Below are 21324 nucleotides of genomic sequence, written 5' to 3' on the forward strand. Positions count from 1 at the left end.
ACCAAGTCCACGGGAATCTCCAATCTGCCTTTGTCTCTTCAGTATCTCATCTAGCTGTGCTAAGGTAATCTTGAATTTTTCTTTATACTCACTTGCAGTAGTTAGATCTTCTCTGAGAATTATCATTTGTCTCTCAAGCTCATGTTCATTACTCTGGGATTGTACTAAATCAGTTCTCAACATATCATTCTCGTGAACCAACCTACTATTAGAATAATATCTTTCTCTTTGTGTTATTAATGGTCATTTAAGTTGTTTCTAATTTCGCCTCTAGTTAATGATTGTTTCTTTTAGAAACATCGTCTTTGTAACTCTATTTAAAGGAGCTTTGTCTCCTTGATTAATTGAACAACACCGATTCTTTGAAATCCATATGCTTTTGCATCCGTATTATGGTATCAGAGCCTGAATAAAGAATTTGTGAATTCTTTTCCGAGATTTTTCGGGCCTCTTAGTTTTGCTGCAGATTTTCGAATTTTTTTTTTTGTGTTCAAAAGTCTGTTTTGGACTGTGTTTATGCTGTGTAACGGGGTTCTTCCTGTTTGCATCTGTTTGGCGAGGGTTTTCGGCATTTTTCGGCGCGGTACAAACCCACCATTTTTTCTGCAACCTGCAACTTGGTCAAACCCGCTTTTTTTGACTTTCGACCAAGGTTTTGACCCTCCAGATTCAGTCGAAATTTTTTTCTGAGTACAGATTCGTGGTGGGTTTTTCGAGATCTCAACTGGGTCGTCGTCAGAATTTTCTGGGTGCCTTGATTTTTGAGCCAGCGGATCCAGATTCCGACAGCAGATTCTTTTTGGGTTTTTCGCAAGGATTTATGGGTTGTCTTCGAATTTTTCTGGGTCAGTCGGAATTTTTTTCTTGAAATTCGTGCCCGCCGTACTTCATTTTTTGAAGTCTGTACTTGCATTTGCCTCTGTTTCTGCATTGAGATTCGAATTTTTTGAATTTTGTGCCAGTGCCTCTTCTCAGTTTTTCTGTTTTTTGTGCATTTGGGAACGTGCAAGATGGCGTCATTGACCAACTTGATGTTGGAAGGTTGTCAAGTTTGTGCACTTAGCATCTTCTCAGTACCTCGTTTTTCGTGCCTCGAAAAGTGTGAAGATGGCTTATGGGCATTGATGTTTGTTTCGGTTTTTAATATTTTTTACTTGAAAAAAATTCTGATGGGTTTTAATATTTTTTTCCCTTAAAAAGTCTCTGGGTTTTTAAATATTTTTTGTTCTTGTAAAAAAAATCATGTGAGGGTTTATAATTTTTTCTTGTACTTTGTTGTAGTTTGTTTTTCGTCGCACCTAGAGTTGTTGTGCGAACATCTGCACTAGTCTTTTATTTGCAGTCTATTTTCGGGCATCTTGCTCATCTGCAATAGTTTGGAGGGTTTGTCGATTTTTTCCTCAAAATCGTGACAGTTGTTCTTGGTGTGTCTCTGGTTACAGGGAGGGACAATTCTCCAACATTAGGTTGGACGTTTGGTGTTGTTTTGGGTATCTCCAGAAGTTCTGCAGTTTCTGGGAGGGTTGGTGGCAGACTCATCTCAAGTGGCAGAGTTAGTGGCAGGCTCTTGTCTTCTGTTGCAGCGTGTTCCGAGAAGAAGGGGGCAACTTTCTCTGTTATTTCTCTTGGTAATTAGAACGATGACCATTAAGGGAGGGTATTAGAATAATATCTTTCTCTTTGTGTTATTAATGGTCATTTAAGCTGTTTCTAATTTCGCCTCTAGTTAACGATTGTTTCTTTTAGAAACATCGTCTTTGTAACTCTATTTAAAGGAGCTTTGTCTCCTTGATTAATTGAACAACATCGATTCTTTGAAATCCATATGCTTTTGCATCTGTATTACCTACCACATTCTTCAAATCTGTTCTTCAGGGATCCAACAAGATTTTCTTCCTTTTTCTTTCGGTCCTCAATCTCCTTAGACATTCTCATAGTTATAACTTGCATTTCATTTCTCATGACCATGTTCTCCTAACTCAATTTCTGACATTGTTCCTTAAGTGCATCTTTCTCTTCATCATCTTGACTTTGCAAAAGTTCCTTCTTCCTAGCTTGAACAAATGATAACCTCTCTTGTAGGACAAGAATGAATTCCTTAGCAGAATTCAATTCATCTTGTAGCTTTAAGTTCTTCAATCTTTCAGCATCATAATCTTCAAGTGCCATCTCAAGTTGCTTCTCCAAAGCCATATCCATGGATTCCGGATTTAGGATCTTCCTTAAGCTATTAAACTTCTTGCGAGGCACAAGACTCTGATACCAATTGTTGGAATCCAATAACACTCAGAGGGGGGGGGGGGTGAATCAGTGTTATACCGGAATGATCAATTTTAACCTTATTAAAACATGCATACACCAACCAGTATACTGGTACATACAAAATTGAAAGAAGTAAAGCAACCAATAAGCTAATCACATAAATGAGAATCATAACACACAAATTTATACGTGGAAAACCTCAAAGAGGAAAAACCACGGTGGGATTTGTGACCCACAATATCAATCCACTGGCCATATGAAGAGATATTACAAAATATAAGGGGCCTGCACTTGCAGGAAGGCTTATAGCCTAGAGCATGCTGCTCAATCACAAAAGGAGCCTCATTGACTACATATAAATCCAGACTACAATCCGGAGAAGTGTTGAACTACAAAAATAACATCTTCTATGTCAGAATACAGTTCCGGTTTAAGCTCTGTCTGTTCTGGTCTGAAACCCTAAACCCTTTACCAGAAGAACCCTTTACATAAATATCCTCACATACATAATCTCTCTAATGTATTTCGCATTATATCACATTCGCATATCCATAATCTCCCATATCAAAAATGATTTAATCCAACATACCTATATACCCTATACAACTTATCATGCCTTATGTCGGCTTACAAAGATATTTACAATATCAAATTACATGTCAGCTAGATAACATGAATGCATAAATATTAAGAACAATTGCTGATGCCGGATCCAAGAGATGTCGGCCTCCAATAGCCGGTAACCAAAGTAATCCTTCTGTCCTGCCGGTGCTGGTGTAGTGTCTGTGAAGTGCCTGCCGGTACACAACTGAACCAAAACATGAAGCCGGAATAAGATACCATGTTGCCATCAATGACAACATAGTGAAACCAACCAATTGAGTGTCAATTGCCAACACTAAGTAGGTGTAGCAACAGGAGCACTACAGGCTAGCGTTGCTTTGGACATTGTGGCAAGAGCAAGAGGAGTTGGTTGAGGATTGTCTGGGGATTGAACATTTTTATCTACTTTGATCCCTTTCTTTTTGTCAAACTAGAGAACATCAATTTGATGGAATTGACCCAGATGCCTGGGAGAGAGTTGAGGGCCAACACTGGCCCTAGAAGGCCCTGCAACTGTCTCCAATACCCTGCATATTGCCACATTGGGGTTTGAATCCACTTTTGCAGCTCACACAATGAACCTCCCACAAAAGTTTTAGCTCTTCCATTTTGTAAAATTTAATTCTTTGCAAAAAATTATGCCATAAAAAAACACCCAATCCATGATTGGATGCTGCATTTTGAAGGAAAGTGTTTGGCACCACAAACTTGGTGGGCTTGATGCTTGGGTAGTCATACCAATAATCACAACTGGAATTTTCATGGACTAAGTTCGAATCTTGCCTTTCTGAAACTGTGAAAGTCAATCTAAATCTCCTTGTGGAGACATGACCATTAAAAGGTTTCAGACATCGGAAAGATGTCACAAATGGACCCCCCCATAGTTGATCAATAAGGATTGATGCAAAACAAAATCTGTCATCGGTAAATCAAAATCAATCAGCAACTGGTTAACACGGTTGGTTATCTATCTGGAATTCTCATATTAGTATGAAATAGAGTTCCTTCATCAGTCTATCAAGTTCAGTTAGCAATATGGCTCAGACAGTATCTGGCTAACAGAGGATGGTTTCATAATTGTGAAATTAATAGAGGCAGTTGCTCCTAATTACTACTACGGACAGTTCCCTAACACTCACTAGTTTCTTGCATTGATAGACGCATTGCCACCAGTGCCAACAAGGGTGGTTTTGCAGCTTCTGAGACAATTGTATAAACATTTGTTTGCTTTAAGTTTGAGTTTCACCTGAAGATATACAGACAGAGTGATGACAAAGTGGTGCTGTCTCATCAATTTGAGAATGGTTAGAAGTCATTTAGTGCACAAAAAGGACATTCCTTGTGCACTATAAGGAGGAGATAAATGCACAGTTGTGAACTTGAGAGTGTGGAAGAGTGTTAGGAGTAACCAAGATGGTGAGTTGATTGAAGGGAAGGAAAGGGGGCACAGAGTGAATCGTGTGAGAAAACAAATTATTCTTGTCATAGTTCTAATGATGTGCTTTGTATCCATTCTTTGAATGTAAGAACGGTAAGGAAGTTGTGCACTTATTACTTCCATTTGGCTTTCCTCACACTATGTTTCCAGGGTAAACTTTTTTGTGTCAAATCTCTTTGTGCATACTTTTTATTGTTGTGTATGCTCTTAAACATTGCTGCAAGTATTGTTCATGTTTCCAATTCAAAACAACACTAATTCTAGTCTCTTAAGTATTCTAGTAAATATTCTATAACCGTCATTTGAAGTGAATTCAAGTAGAACAAGAAATTCTGGTCTGCCAATTCTACCAATTAGGTATGCTTGAGAGTTTGTGAATCGTAAAATGGTATCAAAGCTTGTTTGAAGATACTGTGTTGGGTATTGTGGAGTTGTGGTTTGATTTGTATGATAGTGATATGACATAACAAGGACATATATTTGCTATCTTGTAATCTAGAGAGATAGCTAAAAAGAAGTTAAATCAAGTGGAAGAGAGATGACAAAAGATAATGAAGCTAAGCTTGTCAAGCAAGTGGCTCCACTGACAACAAACATGGAAAAGGTTATGTGATCACAAGGAACTTGTGCCAAACAGTGAGGGCTTACGTTTAGGAACCAAGAATCCATGGATACAGTGTTTTGTGCTTTCCAAATAGTTTTTTGGTATAGGAGGAAAGTCCTATGGAGATGATAAAGAAGAGTTCATGGGTGGAGAGGAGCAATCTCCAAAAGCTATGATAAGATCTGAGCATACGTTATTCAGTGTTGAAACTAAAGTGTAAATTAGGACTTCTGAAGGTGAGATAGATCCTGAATGACTAGATAAATGGATAAAACAAATGGAGGCTTATTTTGGTGTGCATAGTGTTAGTGAGACACAAAAGAGGTCTCTAGCATGTCTCAAAGTCAAAGGACATGCATCCAGTGAAAAAGTTTTATAGCATCTCTTAAAAAGAAGATGCTTGTTTTATCTAGATGGAATTTATTCAAACACTTGTTAAATGATTTTTACATAAGGTTCTTATCTAATTGGGCATAAATTGATCAAAAAATTAAGTGGAAATGTTTTAGGAAAGGATGTGGTCAAAGCGTGCTGGACTTACCACATAAGATTGTCGACATGCCATATTGATGGGTTTGGACTTGGAAGATGGAGAGGACCAAATACACATGAGGTCTTCATTCATGCACAATGAGATGAGTTTACACGTGAGGCCTTCATTCATGCACAATGAGATGAGTTGTCTCAAGTAAAGCCAAAAGATCTTGACGGGGCTTGTGTTTAACTCTAAGCATATTACATTGTAGAAGAAAAGAAGCAAGAAGGTGAACACTCAAAGCAAAATGCGTTGACCAGTCAGTCCAAGCAAGAGTAAAATCAACCATTTAAATCTTGAAAGGACAAGTGGCAAAGCAACAGGAACACCACTATTTTGTATGTTTGTAAAGATCTGAAGACGAATCATTGTGGTCATTGTAGTATTGACAGTCACAATGATTAGCATGTTGGAATTTGTATTTGGAATTACACACTAAGAATTGTTCCAAGGTAGACTCCAAGAAGCCCGTGGCATCTTTGAGAGACAAATTAGAGGTGGAGATCGATGATAATTTTGATGCATATGAGGGACTGAGTGGGATTCTCTTAATGTGGCTAGCACAATATGTTAGCAAGAAGAAAGAATATAATTATTCCAAATTGTTATCCAAATCAAGAAAACAAATATAATTGCCCTCATATACACAAGCTCACATCTAATTTGATTTTACTATTTTAGATCAGTTTGTTTAAAAGCTTAGTTTAAAAGCTTATAATCATCCCCGTTCATATCCTTTTGGTTGGGGCATGAAAAAGTCAAGTAGTTAAACGGTGCAAATTCAACTTTGGCATTATCCACAATATGTTAATTTAGAAGTAGATGTGATTTGCCTTTATGCATTCGAGGTGTTGTTTGGGATTCTAACTTACTTGTATCTTAGGGATGCTATTTTGAGAGGAGGGCTATCAAATATGGATGGCTTAAGGATAGGACTAACTATATCAATATAGGCACGTCAAAGCAAGCCCATGCTTGGCATGGTGAGTGCTGATCATGCAATAAGACTTGTTCAAACAAATATGCAATTTTATTTTATTTTTGAAGGATAAGTTTGAAGTGCTAACTAGGATTGAAATACTAGGATAAGTAGCTGGATTCGTTTCACAATGTGTTCCAGGATCCTTAAGCTCTGTCACAGAAAACAGCGAACCTCACATGTTGTAGCAGACCCAAAATAGGAGGGTGCAAACTTGATCAAACAGCAGCAGACCTTACATTGAAGGCAGCGAACTCCCTTAGAGACAGCAGATCATCATCCAATATTGAAAACTCCATTAAAAGGGCTGTAATCAGATTAGGAGTAAAGAAACAATTTCTAGAGTTATTAAAGGAGTTTTGTTGGAATATACAATAATACTACATCATTGTATGAATGTTAATAAGTAATATATTATTATCAACATAGGCAGTTGAGTAGGTGGTGGTTGGGTATGTCTCACCCAGTCAATTAATGTGATAATTAACATCTCTTTGTGTATATTGAAATCTGTTAATTTTAGTACTTTCAGATTGAATAAAACTCAGAAAATTAGATTTAGATTAATTAATTTATTGTTTTCAGACTTTAAGCGTAATAAAGGAAATGAAATGCTAAAGACAATGCACAGTTACCCTGGGAAAACCTCCTAGGAGGAAAAACCCAGCCAAAGGATCCTCAGATCTGATTTATGATTTATAATTCAACAGGAAATTACACACTTATCTGGATTTACAGCCACCATGAGGGAGGAATAATTAGGCTACAGTCCTCCTTATCTGATTACAGCCCTTTTAATGGAGTTTTCAATATTGGATGATGATCTGCTGTCTCTAAGGGAGTTCGCTGCCTTCAATGTAAGGTCTGCTGCTGTTTGATCAAGTTCGCACCTTCCTATTTTGGGTCTGCTACAACAAGTGAGGTTCGCTGTTTTCTGGTTGAAGTCTAATGCAACCCTTATGAAGTTCGCTGCCACTATATGGAAGACTTTGATCTTGCTGAATGTATAAGTATAAATTTCGCTCTTCATCGAAGATTATTTTGTCAACATAAAACTTGATTGTGCTAATAAGAGGAAAGTGTTGCATTTATAGGTGACATGGTTTCCTAATCATGTCGGCCTCCTTTATACTTTAAACCATTTTATTGCTTTCCTTTTAATTTACCTTGATGGGGTCGGCCCTATCAAGGAGGCATGTTTATCTGAGTGTGTGGCGAGCAAACCTTAGTGCCGTGTGGTGATGGGCCTAGCCCTATATGAAGGGGGCGGATTCCAATGTTGCCTAAGGCAATAGGAATCCGCTGGCCCTAATTACAACCAACAAAATCTTCTTTCAATAATAAACTGCACCTTGCTTTCTTGAATTTATCATTGTATCAGAGTAAATTGATTGTCTGCCAGTGAATTGATGAAGCCACGATGGATTTGAAAGCAGCAGTTGAAAGTCAATATCCTTGAGAGGAAACAAAGAAAGCACATAAAGGTTGTACAAGATGTATCCAATGTTGGAAAGGGAGATTGAACACTACATGGAGGATTATCTTCTGAAGAAGAAACTGCGCCAAAAGCAGTGCTCAAGATAATCTTAGCATTACCCTATTATCCAAAAGTGCAGATTAGCAAGTGTTGTTGTAATTTGCAAACGATAATATAAACACCTGTGTATTTTGTAGCCCTCTTGGGAGCATGGAAGATTAGCATGAGGAAATGTAAAATAGGCTAAACCACACCCCTATTCAGAAAATGTCAAAAGGCATAAACATGGTGCTAGAGATTGTTGATGTTTAGGCTGCTGCCATAAAGGTGATAATGATTTGTGGGTTGTTGTTGGAACAATCACTTGATCAGCTAAAGGTGTAGATGAATAGAGAAGATTTGATAAGGTCAATTGGAAGGCCAAATTGAACATCTTGTTTAGTGTTTTGGGTGAGGTTCAACTTAACATCAAAATGGCTGCTTAAGAAGCTTGGGATTGTCTCAATACAGTCTATGAATAAAATACTAAGTTACTGGTCGAGGTTTGGGTTGGGGTTCAAGAGTTTGGTTTGCGGGTTCAGTCAAATTTTTTTGGGGTCGGTTCGTCCATACAAAGACATAATATATATATATATACACCTCACATAGTTTCTCCTTTCGCTCTTCATTGGCTCCCCCTTTCAATTGCTACTGTGAAAGCCAGAGATTGGGTCACAAAGCGATCACAAACTCATACAGAAATTGACTCTTGCTTACAAGATTCAAATAGCTGAAACCGAAACATCAATACCCCTCTTGTTGTTGCTCTATAAACACCTGTGTATTTTGTAGCCCTCTTGGGAGCATGGAAGATTAGCACGAGGAAATGTAAAATATGCTAAACCACACCCCTATTCACAAAATGTCAAAAGGCATAAACATGGTGCTAGAGATTATGGATGTTTAGGCTGCTGCCATAAAGGTGATAATGATTTGTGGGTTCTTGTTGGAACAATCACTTGATTGGCAAAAGGTGTAGATGAGTAGAGAAGATTTGATAAGGTCGTTTGGAAGGCCAAATTGAACATCTTGTTTAGTGTTTTGGGTGAGGTTCAACTTAACATCAAAATGGCTGCTTAAGAAGCTCGGGATTGTCTCAATACAGTCCACGAATAAAATACTAAGTTACTGGTTGAGGTTTGGGTTGGGGTTCAAGAGTCTGGTTTGCGGATTCAGTCAAATTTTTTTTGGGGTTCGGTTCGTCCATACAAAGACATAATACATATACACACCTCACATAGTTTCTCTTTTTGCTCTTCATCAGCTCCCCCTTTCAATTGCTACTATGAAAGCCAGAGATTGGGTCACAAAGCGATCACAAACTCATACAGAAATTGACTCTTGCCTACAAGATTCAAATAGCTGAGCCCGAAACATCAATACCCCTCTTGTTGTCGCTCTATCATCATCACTCATGCCTGTCACTTATATTTTGCATTGTATACAAACACAATGGAAATCAAAGGATGTGGAAGACTTTTGTTGAGAAGGATATGTGACAAAACCCTGACAGATTGAAGAAAAACTTCCAAAATTTGTCGTGGGTTCTCTCGTGTTTGTCTGGGACAAACTCATAGGTGAAATTGTGAGCCCTGGTTGCACCCACGAAGGATCGGATCCGGTCCTCAAACCTGGCCGGATTGGATCGATACTTGGGTCTTCGAGAGGGTGGACCGGTAATTTAGTAAAAAAATAAAAATTAGAATTCATTTGTAGAGGTTACAACACTTGAAAATGTAAAAAGCTGAAAAGTTGGAAAATTTCTTTAGAATAGTTGTAGAATTGAGGACAGCGAGAAAGCAAGAGGCTGAAGATCACCCACCTCCTCAACCGTATTGAACACACACACACACACCCCCCCACCCCCACCCCACCCTCCTGGGGGGGGGGGGTAATAGGGGATAGTTGGCATTCTAAGTGGTAGGGGAAATTGTGTTAGACGACTCTCTTGTACAAATAAATGAGATGAAACTTCTTAAAAGCCTTGAACATCATTATGGTGAGCTGCTGTGCGTTGTGGGTGGGAAGGGGACCGCTGCATGATTTATATATATTTTTTAAAAATTTCCTATTAGTTCTAATGAAAGCTTTTTGCCAATCCTTCAAATGATGAGAATGAAAAGATTTTGTGGGATCCCCAAAGTTCTGGGGTTTAATTTGTAAACCCATCAAGTCAGCTTGGATAAGGGGCACAAGGCCATCCCGATCTTATATTTCAGTTGTTCCAATGGAGGAAAATGAAATCTGATTTACCCTGGAGCTGGTAAGTTGGTTTGCTGGTGTCATGCCAGCAATGTGAGAAGCCAATGAGCTGAAACTTTGATGCAATCTCCCTAGATTTTTCTATGAACACTTTTTAGTTTTCAAAACTTGGTATTGCAACTTTATCAAGCATAGATGATAATTTGAGAGTCCCCTTTGACTTAACGAGCCAAAAGGCGCACAAGAGCAAGTTTGAGGGGGCAATAATCATTTTCACATTGCTGTTTGTCCCTGTTTTCCCTGGGCTGCCCTTGGAGTTTCTGTTGAAATTGAGCAACATTTGTTGGACAATAGGGAAGTTACCTCGTAAGTTTCCTAGCAATTTTCAATACTGTTTTCCCTTTAACACAAACCCAGACTAAACTATTGCAAATGGACTTGCTTCCTTACTGTGTTTGCATTCATTCTTCAAATATTTATAATTGTTTTTGGTAGTTATCAATCTGGTGGTAAATTACTAAATTGTTTTGGTAGCTGACCTGTTTGTAATCTGCTAAGGTGGTCAATGTTTATAATTCCTAGATGAGTTGTACACCCATAAAATGGGATGTGTTTCCACCAGTAACATACAATTGATACTGGCTAATGGTGGGGATGGTTATAAATATATAATATCATGCTGTCTCAGGCTGAGTTTTCTCCCGTAGAAATATTCTATTAGCTCTAATTTTTATTGCTCTTGACCAGATAAATTTTTTAATATCTACTTGGTTATTTTTCCAAGAGGAGTCAATGGCCTTCTCTATTTGAGTTTTAGTATTTCATTTTTTCAGACCCAACTTTATCTCAAATAATTGATTTCCCTTTTTATTTCCTTCTCATGACAGGAGGAAAATACCCTCTCGTTTTTGTTTAGTCAAGAGGAGACAGTGACACCCTGTGCTGGGGCCTCTCAGTCATATAATGTAGATGAACTGTGTAGATCTTTGCAGTATTTGAGAGAACTCCTACAGTGTTATCAGCAACATGATCTTACATTGGTGCATCACCATTTTTCACTGCCAAAATTTCTTATAGATGTTAGCAGAATTATTTTTTATGTTCTGAAGGTTGAATTTTCCCTGGAATAGTACAGATTACATGGAGACCTTTGATATGCCATTTTATGGGTCCTTTACCTAAATTCTAAAACCTTGAAGAAATAGGTCAAGTGAAATTAAAGGAGAAATCTGATAAGGGTTCAATTTTTCAAGGGAACCCTTTATTTGTGAATTGTGATTTGCCCTTTATGAAAAATTGGGCGCCAACATTTGTCCTATTGAAATATGTGCCTCCAGTTATAACAGCTTGGATTAGACTGTATTCACCACCAGGCAACTCTTGGGGTAAATTTTGTCATCAATGAATTGAGATGTTCCCTTTATGTAACATTGGCACCAACATTTATCCTATTGAAACATGTGCCTCCAGTTATACCAGCTTGGATTAGACTCTATTCACCACCAGGCAACTCTTGGGGTGAATTTTGTCATCAACGAATTGCTGTTGCAATAGATGAATTTGTAGGTTTTGAGCTTTCTGTTTAGATAAAGTATCCCATGCAATCAGATATATATTAATAAAAATATGAAAAACCTTGGTTTGATGATGGTGCTTGCTCATGATCTTGATCTGCTGTATTTTGGGGATGCCCTTCTTCCCCAATAACCATATCATTTAACCTATACAACCATCATTTACATTTTAGGATTTTACTAATGCAAATAGCACTACTTATTCTTATAGTTTACAGCCTTAAATCAATTTTCTCCCAACTTCACAATTTCTCGCTTTTTACTTGGAATAATTTATCTTGTGTTAGGTCCTGTCACCTTTGTAGTAAACTTACAGTTTTGTTGACACCATTATTCCAAATGCTTATTTTTTCTTCTAATCCAATCTGTTTTCGCAGTTTTTAGTTCTCATGATCCGTTTTCCCAATGATTGGATGTTTCTATCAATATGTTTTGGCTTAAGCTGTCGTTGTCAGCACTACTATTTCCAACAATGTTCCTCAAGTGTTTCATCCCCATCATTGAAAGTCTTGTCATTAAAACAATCTGCAACAATGAAAATAATTTTGTGTCATGATCCAACTATGCCCATTTATTCCATGTGCCCGTTAGGACCTAAACATGTGTCATAGTTTGCATATGGACAGAAGAATGTGCTCTGATATATAACATACGCTTTACTCTTGTACATTCTGACATAACCCATTTCTTTACCTACATGGAATAGCTTGTTCCATTTGATGACAAGATTTGCCATAGTTCCACCGGGGCACATGCTGCATACTTCCTACATGTCCACTTGCTCCACAACTTTGTCATCCTCACCACACTCCGTTCTTTTACATTTGCAGTGTTGTGTTCAAATTCAAAGGTTGTGATAATTTTACCTTTGTAAACTTATTTTATGACTAAAATTTGTAGATAAAATTGTAAGTATGACAGGCTAGAATATGTAAACACTAAATATCAACATTTTTAAGGCTATTCTAGAATACGAGCATAAAGAGATACAAAAGAAAGTAAATTCAAAACAATCCTGTGAATGCGATCTGTAATTTATTTACAGAAATGCAAATAACAGATGGATTTGGGAGGAAAGGTAGTGCCAAAAATGTGGGCTGATTAGTAAGGTGGCTGTCAAATTACAAAACCTGCTACTACTTTTGGGTTCCTTTTTCCAAAGAAGCTTATTTTTGTCATAATGTAGTCATGAACCATTTTTCTGATGCACACTCACCAAGTAACTTCAATATGACATATCTGACAGTGGCTTCCATTATTTAGGTTCCAGGGACATGGCGTTGGATGTTGGGAATTGCTGGTGTACCTGCGCTCTTCCAGATAATTGTATTCACCTTTTTGCCAGAGTCCCCAAGATGGCTGTTTAGAAAGGCGAGTATGAGAGCTCACCCTGCTAAAAGGAAATATATGTTTGGTCTCTAAATGCATGCCTGTCTGAAGTGAACTGACAATTTTTTCAATTCAAATTAAATAAATCGATTTTTTTCAGGGAAATGTTGAAGAAGCCATTTCTGTGTTTAAGAAGATTTATTCACCAGACAACTTGAAAACTGAACTGGAGCAAATTATGGAGGCAGCAGAGAATGAATCTCAGGTCGATGGAGTTAAAAAGGATATAAGCATTGGTGATATACTGGGTACAAAGGAGATGAGGTTAGCTCTCATAGCAGGAGTTGGAATGCAGGTCTGTTTTGATTTGTTGGATTTGAGATGGCTACTCTATTTTATCCCTAAAGCTGGAAATGTTCTGCCTGTTCTTTTTTCTTTTCTTAGAATTGGAAAGTTCATTTTAGATTTATCATGCTATGGTCTGGCCCGTTACTGCAAATTTCTAAAGAATACGCTTAACTTAAAATTATATAATTTGGACAGAGAGTACTTTATGTCTATTCATTTGGTGGGGTCAATTGCTTTGTTGATGCAGGTTTTTCAGCAGTTGGTAGGTATTAATACTGTGATGTATTACAGCCCATCCATAATGGAGCTGGCTGGATTTGCTGCTCATAAGACAGCATTATTGTTGTCATTAGTTGTTGCCGGTGTGAATGCATTGGGCACAGTTGCTGGCATATTGCTCATAGATCGATCTGGAAGGAGGCGGCTTGCAATGTTTAGCTTGATTGGTGTAATAGGAGCATTAATTTTATTATCAGTGGGCTTCTACCTTACCACAACAGATGCACCCAATGTCATGAGACCAGATAACCATTTTGTTCCTGAACTTTTATGCACAGCCGCACAGTCTAAACAACACACATCTCGGTCTATTTCATGTCTTGACTGTTTGCATAAGGCATGTGCATTTTGTGCTGCTCCTCAAAACAAGGTATATCTTCGATCCTATTCAACAGCAACCTAAAAAATGGGAAGATTGTTAAATGTCAATCACCTATAGCAAGCATATACTTCCTAATAGATCTATTCTCATCATATTATGTCTAATCATTGCAGATGCAACCGGGTAGCTGTTTAATTCACAATGGGACCGTTGCTGACATTTGCACTAGTAGTTCGAGATCTTGGTACACACAGTCTTGCCCAAGTAACTATGGCTGGCTAGCTTTAGTTGGCCTCGTAATTTACATTATGGCATTCTCCCCTGGAATGGGGCCAGTTCCTTGGGCAGTAAATTCAGAGATTTACCCTGCACATTTGAGAGGGGTGTGTGGGGGAATTGCAGCAACTGCAAATTGGGTTTCAAATCTTCTTGTCGCACAGTCGTTTTTGTCACTCACACGTTTGTTGGGAACATCTGGAACATTTTTCTTGTTCACTTGTTTGTCTGTGTTGGCATTACTATTTGTCTTTGTAGCTGTGCCGGAAACCAAGGGACTATCTTTCCAAGAGGTAGAACAACTCTGGGAAGAGAGAGCAAAAAGTACGAAGAGATGGTTTCCGTGGACAAGTAATGGCCTTCAGTATTCTCCTGCCAATGCAAAATCAATTCCAATGCAAATCCTCTGTGATTCGGATTCCATGCGCACTACTACCTGATTATTAAATTATAATTACAGGCATCCTGTCTCTTTTTATTCATTCTTTTCTGTTCGGAGACATTATTGTATAAGTACAGTTGACAATTCTTTGTTCATTGGAGGCCTCCTATTTATATCATGATTTACTCGACCAAGGCATTATTTTTGCCCTTCACAAATTAAAATATTGTCAGTAACCAATAACATTCTGTCCCTATTTAGTGACGAAGCTATGATTCGGAGTTCAAAAGGAGTCGGCGTTTAGAAGTATACAGCTTGTTTGGAAGCCCAAAATGTAATTTGCTTTTGGGAGAAAATTTGGAATATGCATTCTGTTATTTGCACAAGTTATAAATGGATTCTGATTTAGTGTATATTCTTTCATTGACTTGATCAAGCGTAACAGAACTTGATCTATGAAAACAGCAAGCGTTTATAATACGTGAGAAAGTTTATTATTTCAAATCATTTTATATAGAAGGGAAGAGTGCCAATGGAGCTAATGGATATAATTTAAATTTGATATGATGTCAGCTTCAGTTTGACTATACACTAAATTTCAAATCTGGTATTAGTGTGTGGATTCAGCTCATCGTTTGAAGAATAATTTACCTATATATTGATCGATGCCATATGCTAATAACCAATCTTGCTGAACTGTACTATTATTTCTCCCCTTTAATTCCACTTACATATTAGGATATACTTTTATCATCATCACCTACAAATAAATCGATTTTAACAACTAGTGTTTGGTTCATTTACTATTCTACCTAAACTAGGAAGTATGTCTAACAAATAATCATCGTACATAAATATGCTATTCCCTGTAATTTTAACTTAAAAAAGTTACATTTCTTAAATTGGAACCTTTTAATTAAGATCTCAAAGTTCAATTATAAATGTTTTCCTTTTACAATGAACTTTTTTACAATGAACTTGCTCCCAACAAGATTATGTGAAATGGCAAGATTATATAATACTAGTACATTCTATGATTGAAATCTTAGTAACCTTAATGCAGTGGCGACTTTCACATTGATGACATATGTTATTTAAAAAAGTGAATGAAACCTTGAATAATTTAGTTTTCTCAACTCTAATTCAATTAACACATGATATAATTCAAAATATTTTTGTCTTGGATTCTAAAAGGTCAATTCGTGATGTCATGGAAGACCTTAAAAGAGCATCCCTTATCCAAATTCTATCTAACCGTTGACTCTTAATTTTACCTTAAATGTTAACAACCTTATGGGAAATTCAATGACGAGGGACCTTTTGCGCAAAACTCACTGAATGACCTCCAGGTTTAAGAAGCCGACTCTTCATATAATTGGGGGGAGAAAAGCGGAAGAAGAAAACTTAAAATAAATGATCTACGCTACTTAGGCGATATGCCAAAATATTTTGGAAAAGCATTAACAACATATAAAACCTAGAGACATGCAACTTTAAAGCTCATTCAACAATCTACATGCTCAGAATCATTAAAGAGAGTAACTCAACAAAACTCATTTAACATAAAATGAAATTAACCATTCATCCAACAGATGACAAGTCTCAGAACATAGTTTAATCTGCGGAGTCTCACAACAAATATTATAGAAGTTATTGAACTTGAAAACAACACAAAAGTCAATATATTAAGCTTCAAATAAAACAATCACAAAGGCCATAGGCACAATCTGACATGTCTATCATTCACCAAATTAAATAAACATAAAGGCTTCTTTAATGAGCCAAAGTCTAAAAATCTCTCTAGAAGTCTAAACCCTTCAAAGCAAGGAAAATGAAGCATAAATAGAGCCCTCGGCTCCTAACTGATAGCTCGCAGCATCAACAACAACCTAGCAATCTGACAAAAAAACATGGTGTGGCAAACCGCGAGATACTACCCAGCAAAACAACCCTCGAAGTTGTTATCTCAACCGTGTCATGGCGATTCCTGCACCTACCCATCAAGAAAACCGTGATGCAAATTGCATTCTGGTTCACAAGCTACCATGGATGACACGCGACAGTTCAGGGGATATCCGAAGTCAAGCACAAAAAGAGAAACAGATCGTGCAACGCGGGGACACCAAGTGTCTTCAACTTTACACAATGGATGGTGGGGGCCGAGAAACTTATACCGATATAAAAACCTGAGCCACACGGCAGCTCCGTGTTCTCTCAACTTTGAGCGAGAAAAGCGAGCGACTCGAGGCAACACCGAGACACCACTTGGCGCGCACGCTGATGAACGGGAAAATGGTCGAAAATCAAAAGAAATACTTGCCACTTGATCAAAATGCCGCCTACGAGCAATCTCAAAATAATATTAACTCTAACAAGAGGTGTATGCGGGGAAAGTGGGTTGATGAAACTCAATATATGAAAATATTCCAAAAGACTTGTCCACACACACACATGGGACTTCTTGGTGCAAGTTATGGAGCTATGAAGGATAGCTCAACTTCCCAAGGTTGGTTCTCTGGTTCTCTATCTCACAAGGTCCCTCAAGCCAATGTCTTTGCTCTCAGATCACTGAGCAAAGTGACTTAGGGATGACTAATGCAAGAATGAGAGATGCTTTAGATTAATTTTAACATGAATGCATCCTATTTATGCATGTTTCTACAAAATGGATTAAACTAGACTATAAGATGACAAGGTTAGTAGCAATACTATCCTAGCATGATATACTAGTTAATGATTTTAAGCTAATGATAATAGAAATACTCTAAAATGCATATTAGATTAATTCCTATTGCAAAGAGAGGCTAGATGCAAGCTAAAATTGAGCATAAATGAGATACTAAAAGCTTGGATCATAAAATGGAGGGATGGAGAGCTCTATTTTTAGTGAAAATAGGGCAATGGAGGGTCAAGATTGGAGGAGTTATCAAGGGTCAGGATTGAAAGTTATCAATCCATGTTTACAATTTTCACCAATGAAATGGTGACAATTGTCAACATAAGACTGTTTGAGAGAAGAGGTAGGAAGCATTAAATGCTTGAGGGGACATGATGGTTACCTTAAGAGGTAAGGATTAGGATTAGATTAGGGTTTATCTAATGGATAAAGCTTTTACCCAAAGGATAAACTCTTGTGCAAGGGATTAAGGAATAACCATGGTCAAAGCATTAAAGGTTTGATGAGACCCTTGGGTTACACGAGGGTTAAGTTAGTTAAAAAGTCTCTAACCATGCAAGAGGGTTGAGTTAACCATTAATGGTTTGGAAGACTTTCAAGGTTAAGTTGTTGAAAACCTAAAGCCTTTAATGGTTTTCAAAGACTTTGAAGGTTTGAGAAGTGACTTCCCTTTGCTTAGGGATGTGACAATGATTAGGATAGGATTAGGCTAATTAGAAGGAGTTAGAAGAATCTAGAAGGGATTTAGGCATGCAAGTGGATTTTGTAGGAGAATGCAAGTGGGAGGAATTTTGGGATTTTCAATTAAAATAAAATCATTTATTTCAATTAAATGGTGTAATTTGCATTTGGATAAATATTTAAATAGATATTAATTTATTTAAATGTGAATGTGAATTTTGGATTTAAATAAATCTTAATTTATTTACATGAGAAAAAGGAAGATAAAGCATTAAATGCTTGAAGACTTTGAGGGAAACCATTTAAGGCTTAAGAAGACTCTAGAAAGAAGCCATTAAGTTTGAAGACTTTAAATTTGAAGACTTTAAGTTTGAAGACTCTAGAAGGAAGCCATTAAGTTTGAAGACTTTAAGGGAAACCATTAAAGGTTTCAAGTGGGTGAGGATAAATAGGATTTTAAATAAATAGTTGTGCAACTTGCATTTGTAGGAAAATACAAGTGGGTGGAGGATAAATAGGATTTTAAATAAATAATTTTTATTTAAAATAGTTGTGCAACTTGCATTTGTAGGAAAATACAAGTGGGTGGAGGATAAGGGATTAATTAAAATGAATTGCTTTATTTTAATTTGGTTGCAAGTTGGAGATTTAAATAAATTAGAATTATTTAATTGGGGTAAACTATTTAATTAAATGTAAATTTAATTAAAAGTAGAGAGAAGGGGTTTAATTAAATAAAATGATTTATTCAGTTAAATGATATAAAGGGCTTAAGTGAATTTAAAGAAATAAATTGAATAATTTATTTAATTAAATAGAAGAATGTGGTGATTTAATTAAATTAGATTTAACTAAAATAGAGGAATGAGAATAAAATGAATATTAAATATTCATTTAGGAATATGGTCATTTTTATACGTCTACATTTTGCCCCTCTTTGAAGTGACGTGTGTGCACATGTTGATTCAAAGAAAATGATGTGTCGTCATAATTTGGTTATGATCAGTGTGATGTCTTGTCGAGATGTTCATGTTGTGCCCCAGATTTTGATAAATGATGTTAATAATGCCCCCTCGGGAGATGAATCAAAATTTTAAAAATTTGAGTCTATGTTGAATGCGAGAAGTTGATTCATCTCCCGATAATGATGTTTGCGAGGGTTTGATATGAGACCACGAGCAATTTACATGTTCGTCCACGCAACCCTAATTTTCATTTACCCTATAAAAGGGAAAAAGTGAGTTATTTTGTCTCATTTGTGCTTGCTAACTTTGGAGAAAGTGACACTTGGAGAAAAGACAAAACACCGATTCCGTTTGCGTCTCATTGATTCAAGCGCGTTCGAAGGTATCGGAGGCCCGCCACGTATGGACCACCGGTAAGTCATCATTTTTGACCCCTTTTTGATTTTTGTTTTGTCATTTTTTATCATGTTTTGGAATTTTTCAATCATGGTTTTTGGATAGATAACTTGATTTGATTTGCAATGTTTCAAGTTGATATATATGTGGAACTTGAGTTGTTTTATAAGCTGATATCGTTGTGGAACTTGAGTTGTTTTACAAGTTGATATGGTTGTGGAACTTGAGTTGTTTTACAAGTTGATATGATGTGATATGGAAATGGATTGGATATGATGCGAAACTTGATTAGATTTTCAATGTTTCAAGTTGATATGAATCTGATTTGCGATATGAATTGATTGGATGAAGAAACTGATAGTGGACTTGTTTTGTTTTTTACAGGAGTGACTTGGAGTTGTTTAGTCGTGAGAGCGATTTCTGAGACCATGGTCGTTGATACCACGATTGACGCAGGTTGACAGGGATATCATTGAGAGGTGTGGCTTGAGCAGAGACTTTGGAGAGAGCGGCGACAGGTGGCTCGAGCAGAGACACCCCGAGAGAGTTGGCTTTGAGAGCCAAAGAGGCGGAGTACTACCAGAGGCATTATGAGGATGTGGTTCCCAGGGAGCGCCGAGTTCTGAGTTTCACAGCTTCGAGATCCAGTCGATCTAGGGAGACCGGGTCGAGGACAGAGAGTAGAGGTGTGATAGGGCATGTTCGTCAGGATCCACCTGGGGATCCTGATGCTGGGACAATTGTTGTGAGACCATCACCCTTAGGAGATAGTCATACTTGAGAGATGTTTTCTCTATTGTATTTTGATCGTTTTGTTCTGATTGATTAAAAAACAGGTTTTAAGGACCCGAAACCCTTACATCATAGAAAGAGAAAGAGCAGCAAAAGGATTAAAAGTCCGCATACATAACAACTGGCCAAAAGACTAGCGAACAGAAAGAACAGCAAAGCAACAAAACAACAAAACACAACAAAGAAACCGGGGAGACGCTACTCAACAATTTTCTTTAGCAAGTCCTCTGCCTTTATCACCAACTCATCATAGGTAGCCCCGACAGCTTTCAGCTCTTCCAGATCCTTGTTCATTTTCTTTTCCTTCCTCGTGCTTCTGGTGCGGGTTCTGGGACCATTAGGCCTTGGTGCATTGCAGTATCGCCCAGAGGATTCTCTTTGTAGGCTTTAAGGGAAGCATTCATTGAGCAAAGCAAGAAATAAGGAAAATTCACCTTATCATTATGCCTAAAGTGGTTTAACAAAACAAAATGATACCCATAGACTTTCGTAAACCTACCATCTAGAGTAATATACCGCATTAAAACAAAGAGAATTTCCCTCTAGGGTTTGGCAAAAGCCCTAGGCGGGTAGTAGGTTTTGCTCAACTTTACCAGTCATTTTTTCTCTTTCTCAGTAACTGGGTACCTTTCAATGGCTTCCCTGCTGACCTTCTTGTCTCTGTAGAAGTTGCAACCTTCCTTGTTGAGACCCGTAGCTTTAGCAATTAAATCTTCATCAATTTCCACCATTTGGTCACCCATTTTTAACATGCCCTTCTTTCAGTTTTTGCAGAAAAGGCTAGTTACCATTCCATCATGGCCGTGGAGTCTCTCTATGAAGTTCGAGAGACCGCCCTTCTGCAAAATACCCCACACCTCTTCCTTTTATTTCCACTCTTTGCAGCTACTTGGCTCATATCGTCTCCTATTTCCGCCCATGATGTCACTTCTCACAGCCAAATTTTGAAACTTTCAGAGCTGGTTAAACAGAGAGCTTTTCAGAGCTAAAACAATTACCCAACAAGCATGGGAGTTGATGGCATTGATGTTATAATGAGTGATTTTCTCATTATAGAAATAACTCGAAGTGTTCACATCAATACTTTTCATTATTACCCTGTCAATCAAGAGTCTTTGGGGTACTTCTATATCGCTCATCACTTATGATTTGTTTGACATCTTC

General features: G+C 37.4%; 1 protein-coding gene across 1 annotated transcript in view; it reads left to right on the forward strand.

The window, feature by feature from the left end:
- The window catches only part of LOC131072724 (inositol transporter 1), a 36330-nt gene extending 21162 nt beyond the window's left edge, over positions 1–15168 (forward strand). The window contains exons 4-7 of the mRNA XM_058008985.2: positions 12977–13084; positions 13203–13397; positions 13638–14039; positions 14165–15168. Of these exons, the coding sequence (XP_057864968.1) occupies positions 12977–13084; positions 13203–13397; positions 13638–14039; positions 14165–14707 (1248 nt within the window). The 3' untranslated portion in view covers positions 14708–15168. The remainder of the gene's footprint in view (positions 1–12976; positions 13085–13202; positions 13398–13637; positions 14040–14164) is intronic.
- The last annotated feature ends 6156 nt before the right edge of the window (positions 15169–21324 follow it).

Source organism: Cryptomeria japonica, chromosome 9, assembly GCF_030272615.1.
Source record: "Cryptomeria japonica chromosome 9, Sugi_1.0, whole genome shotgun sequence".
Lineage (NCBI taxonomy): Eukaryota > Viridiplantae > Streptophyta > Pinopsida > Cupressales > Cupressaceae > Cryptomeria > Cryptomeria japonica.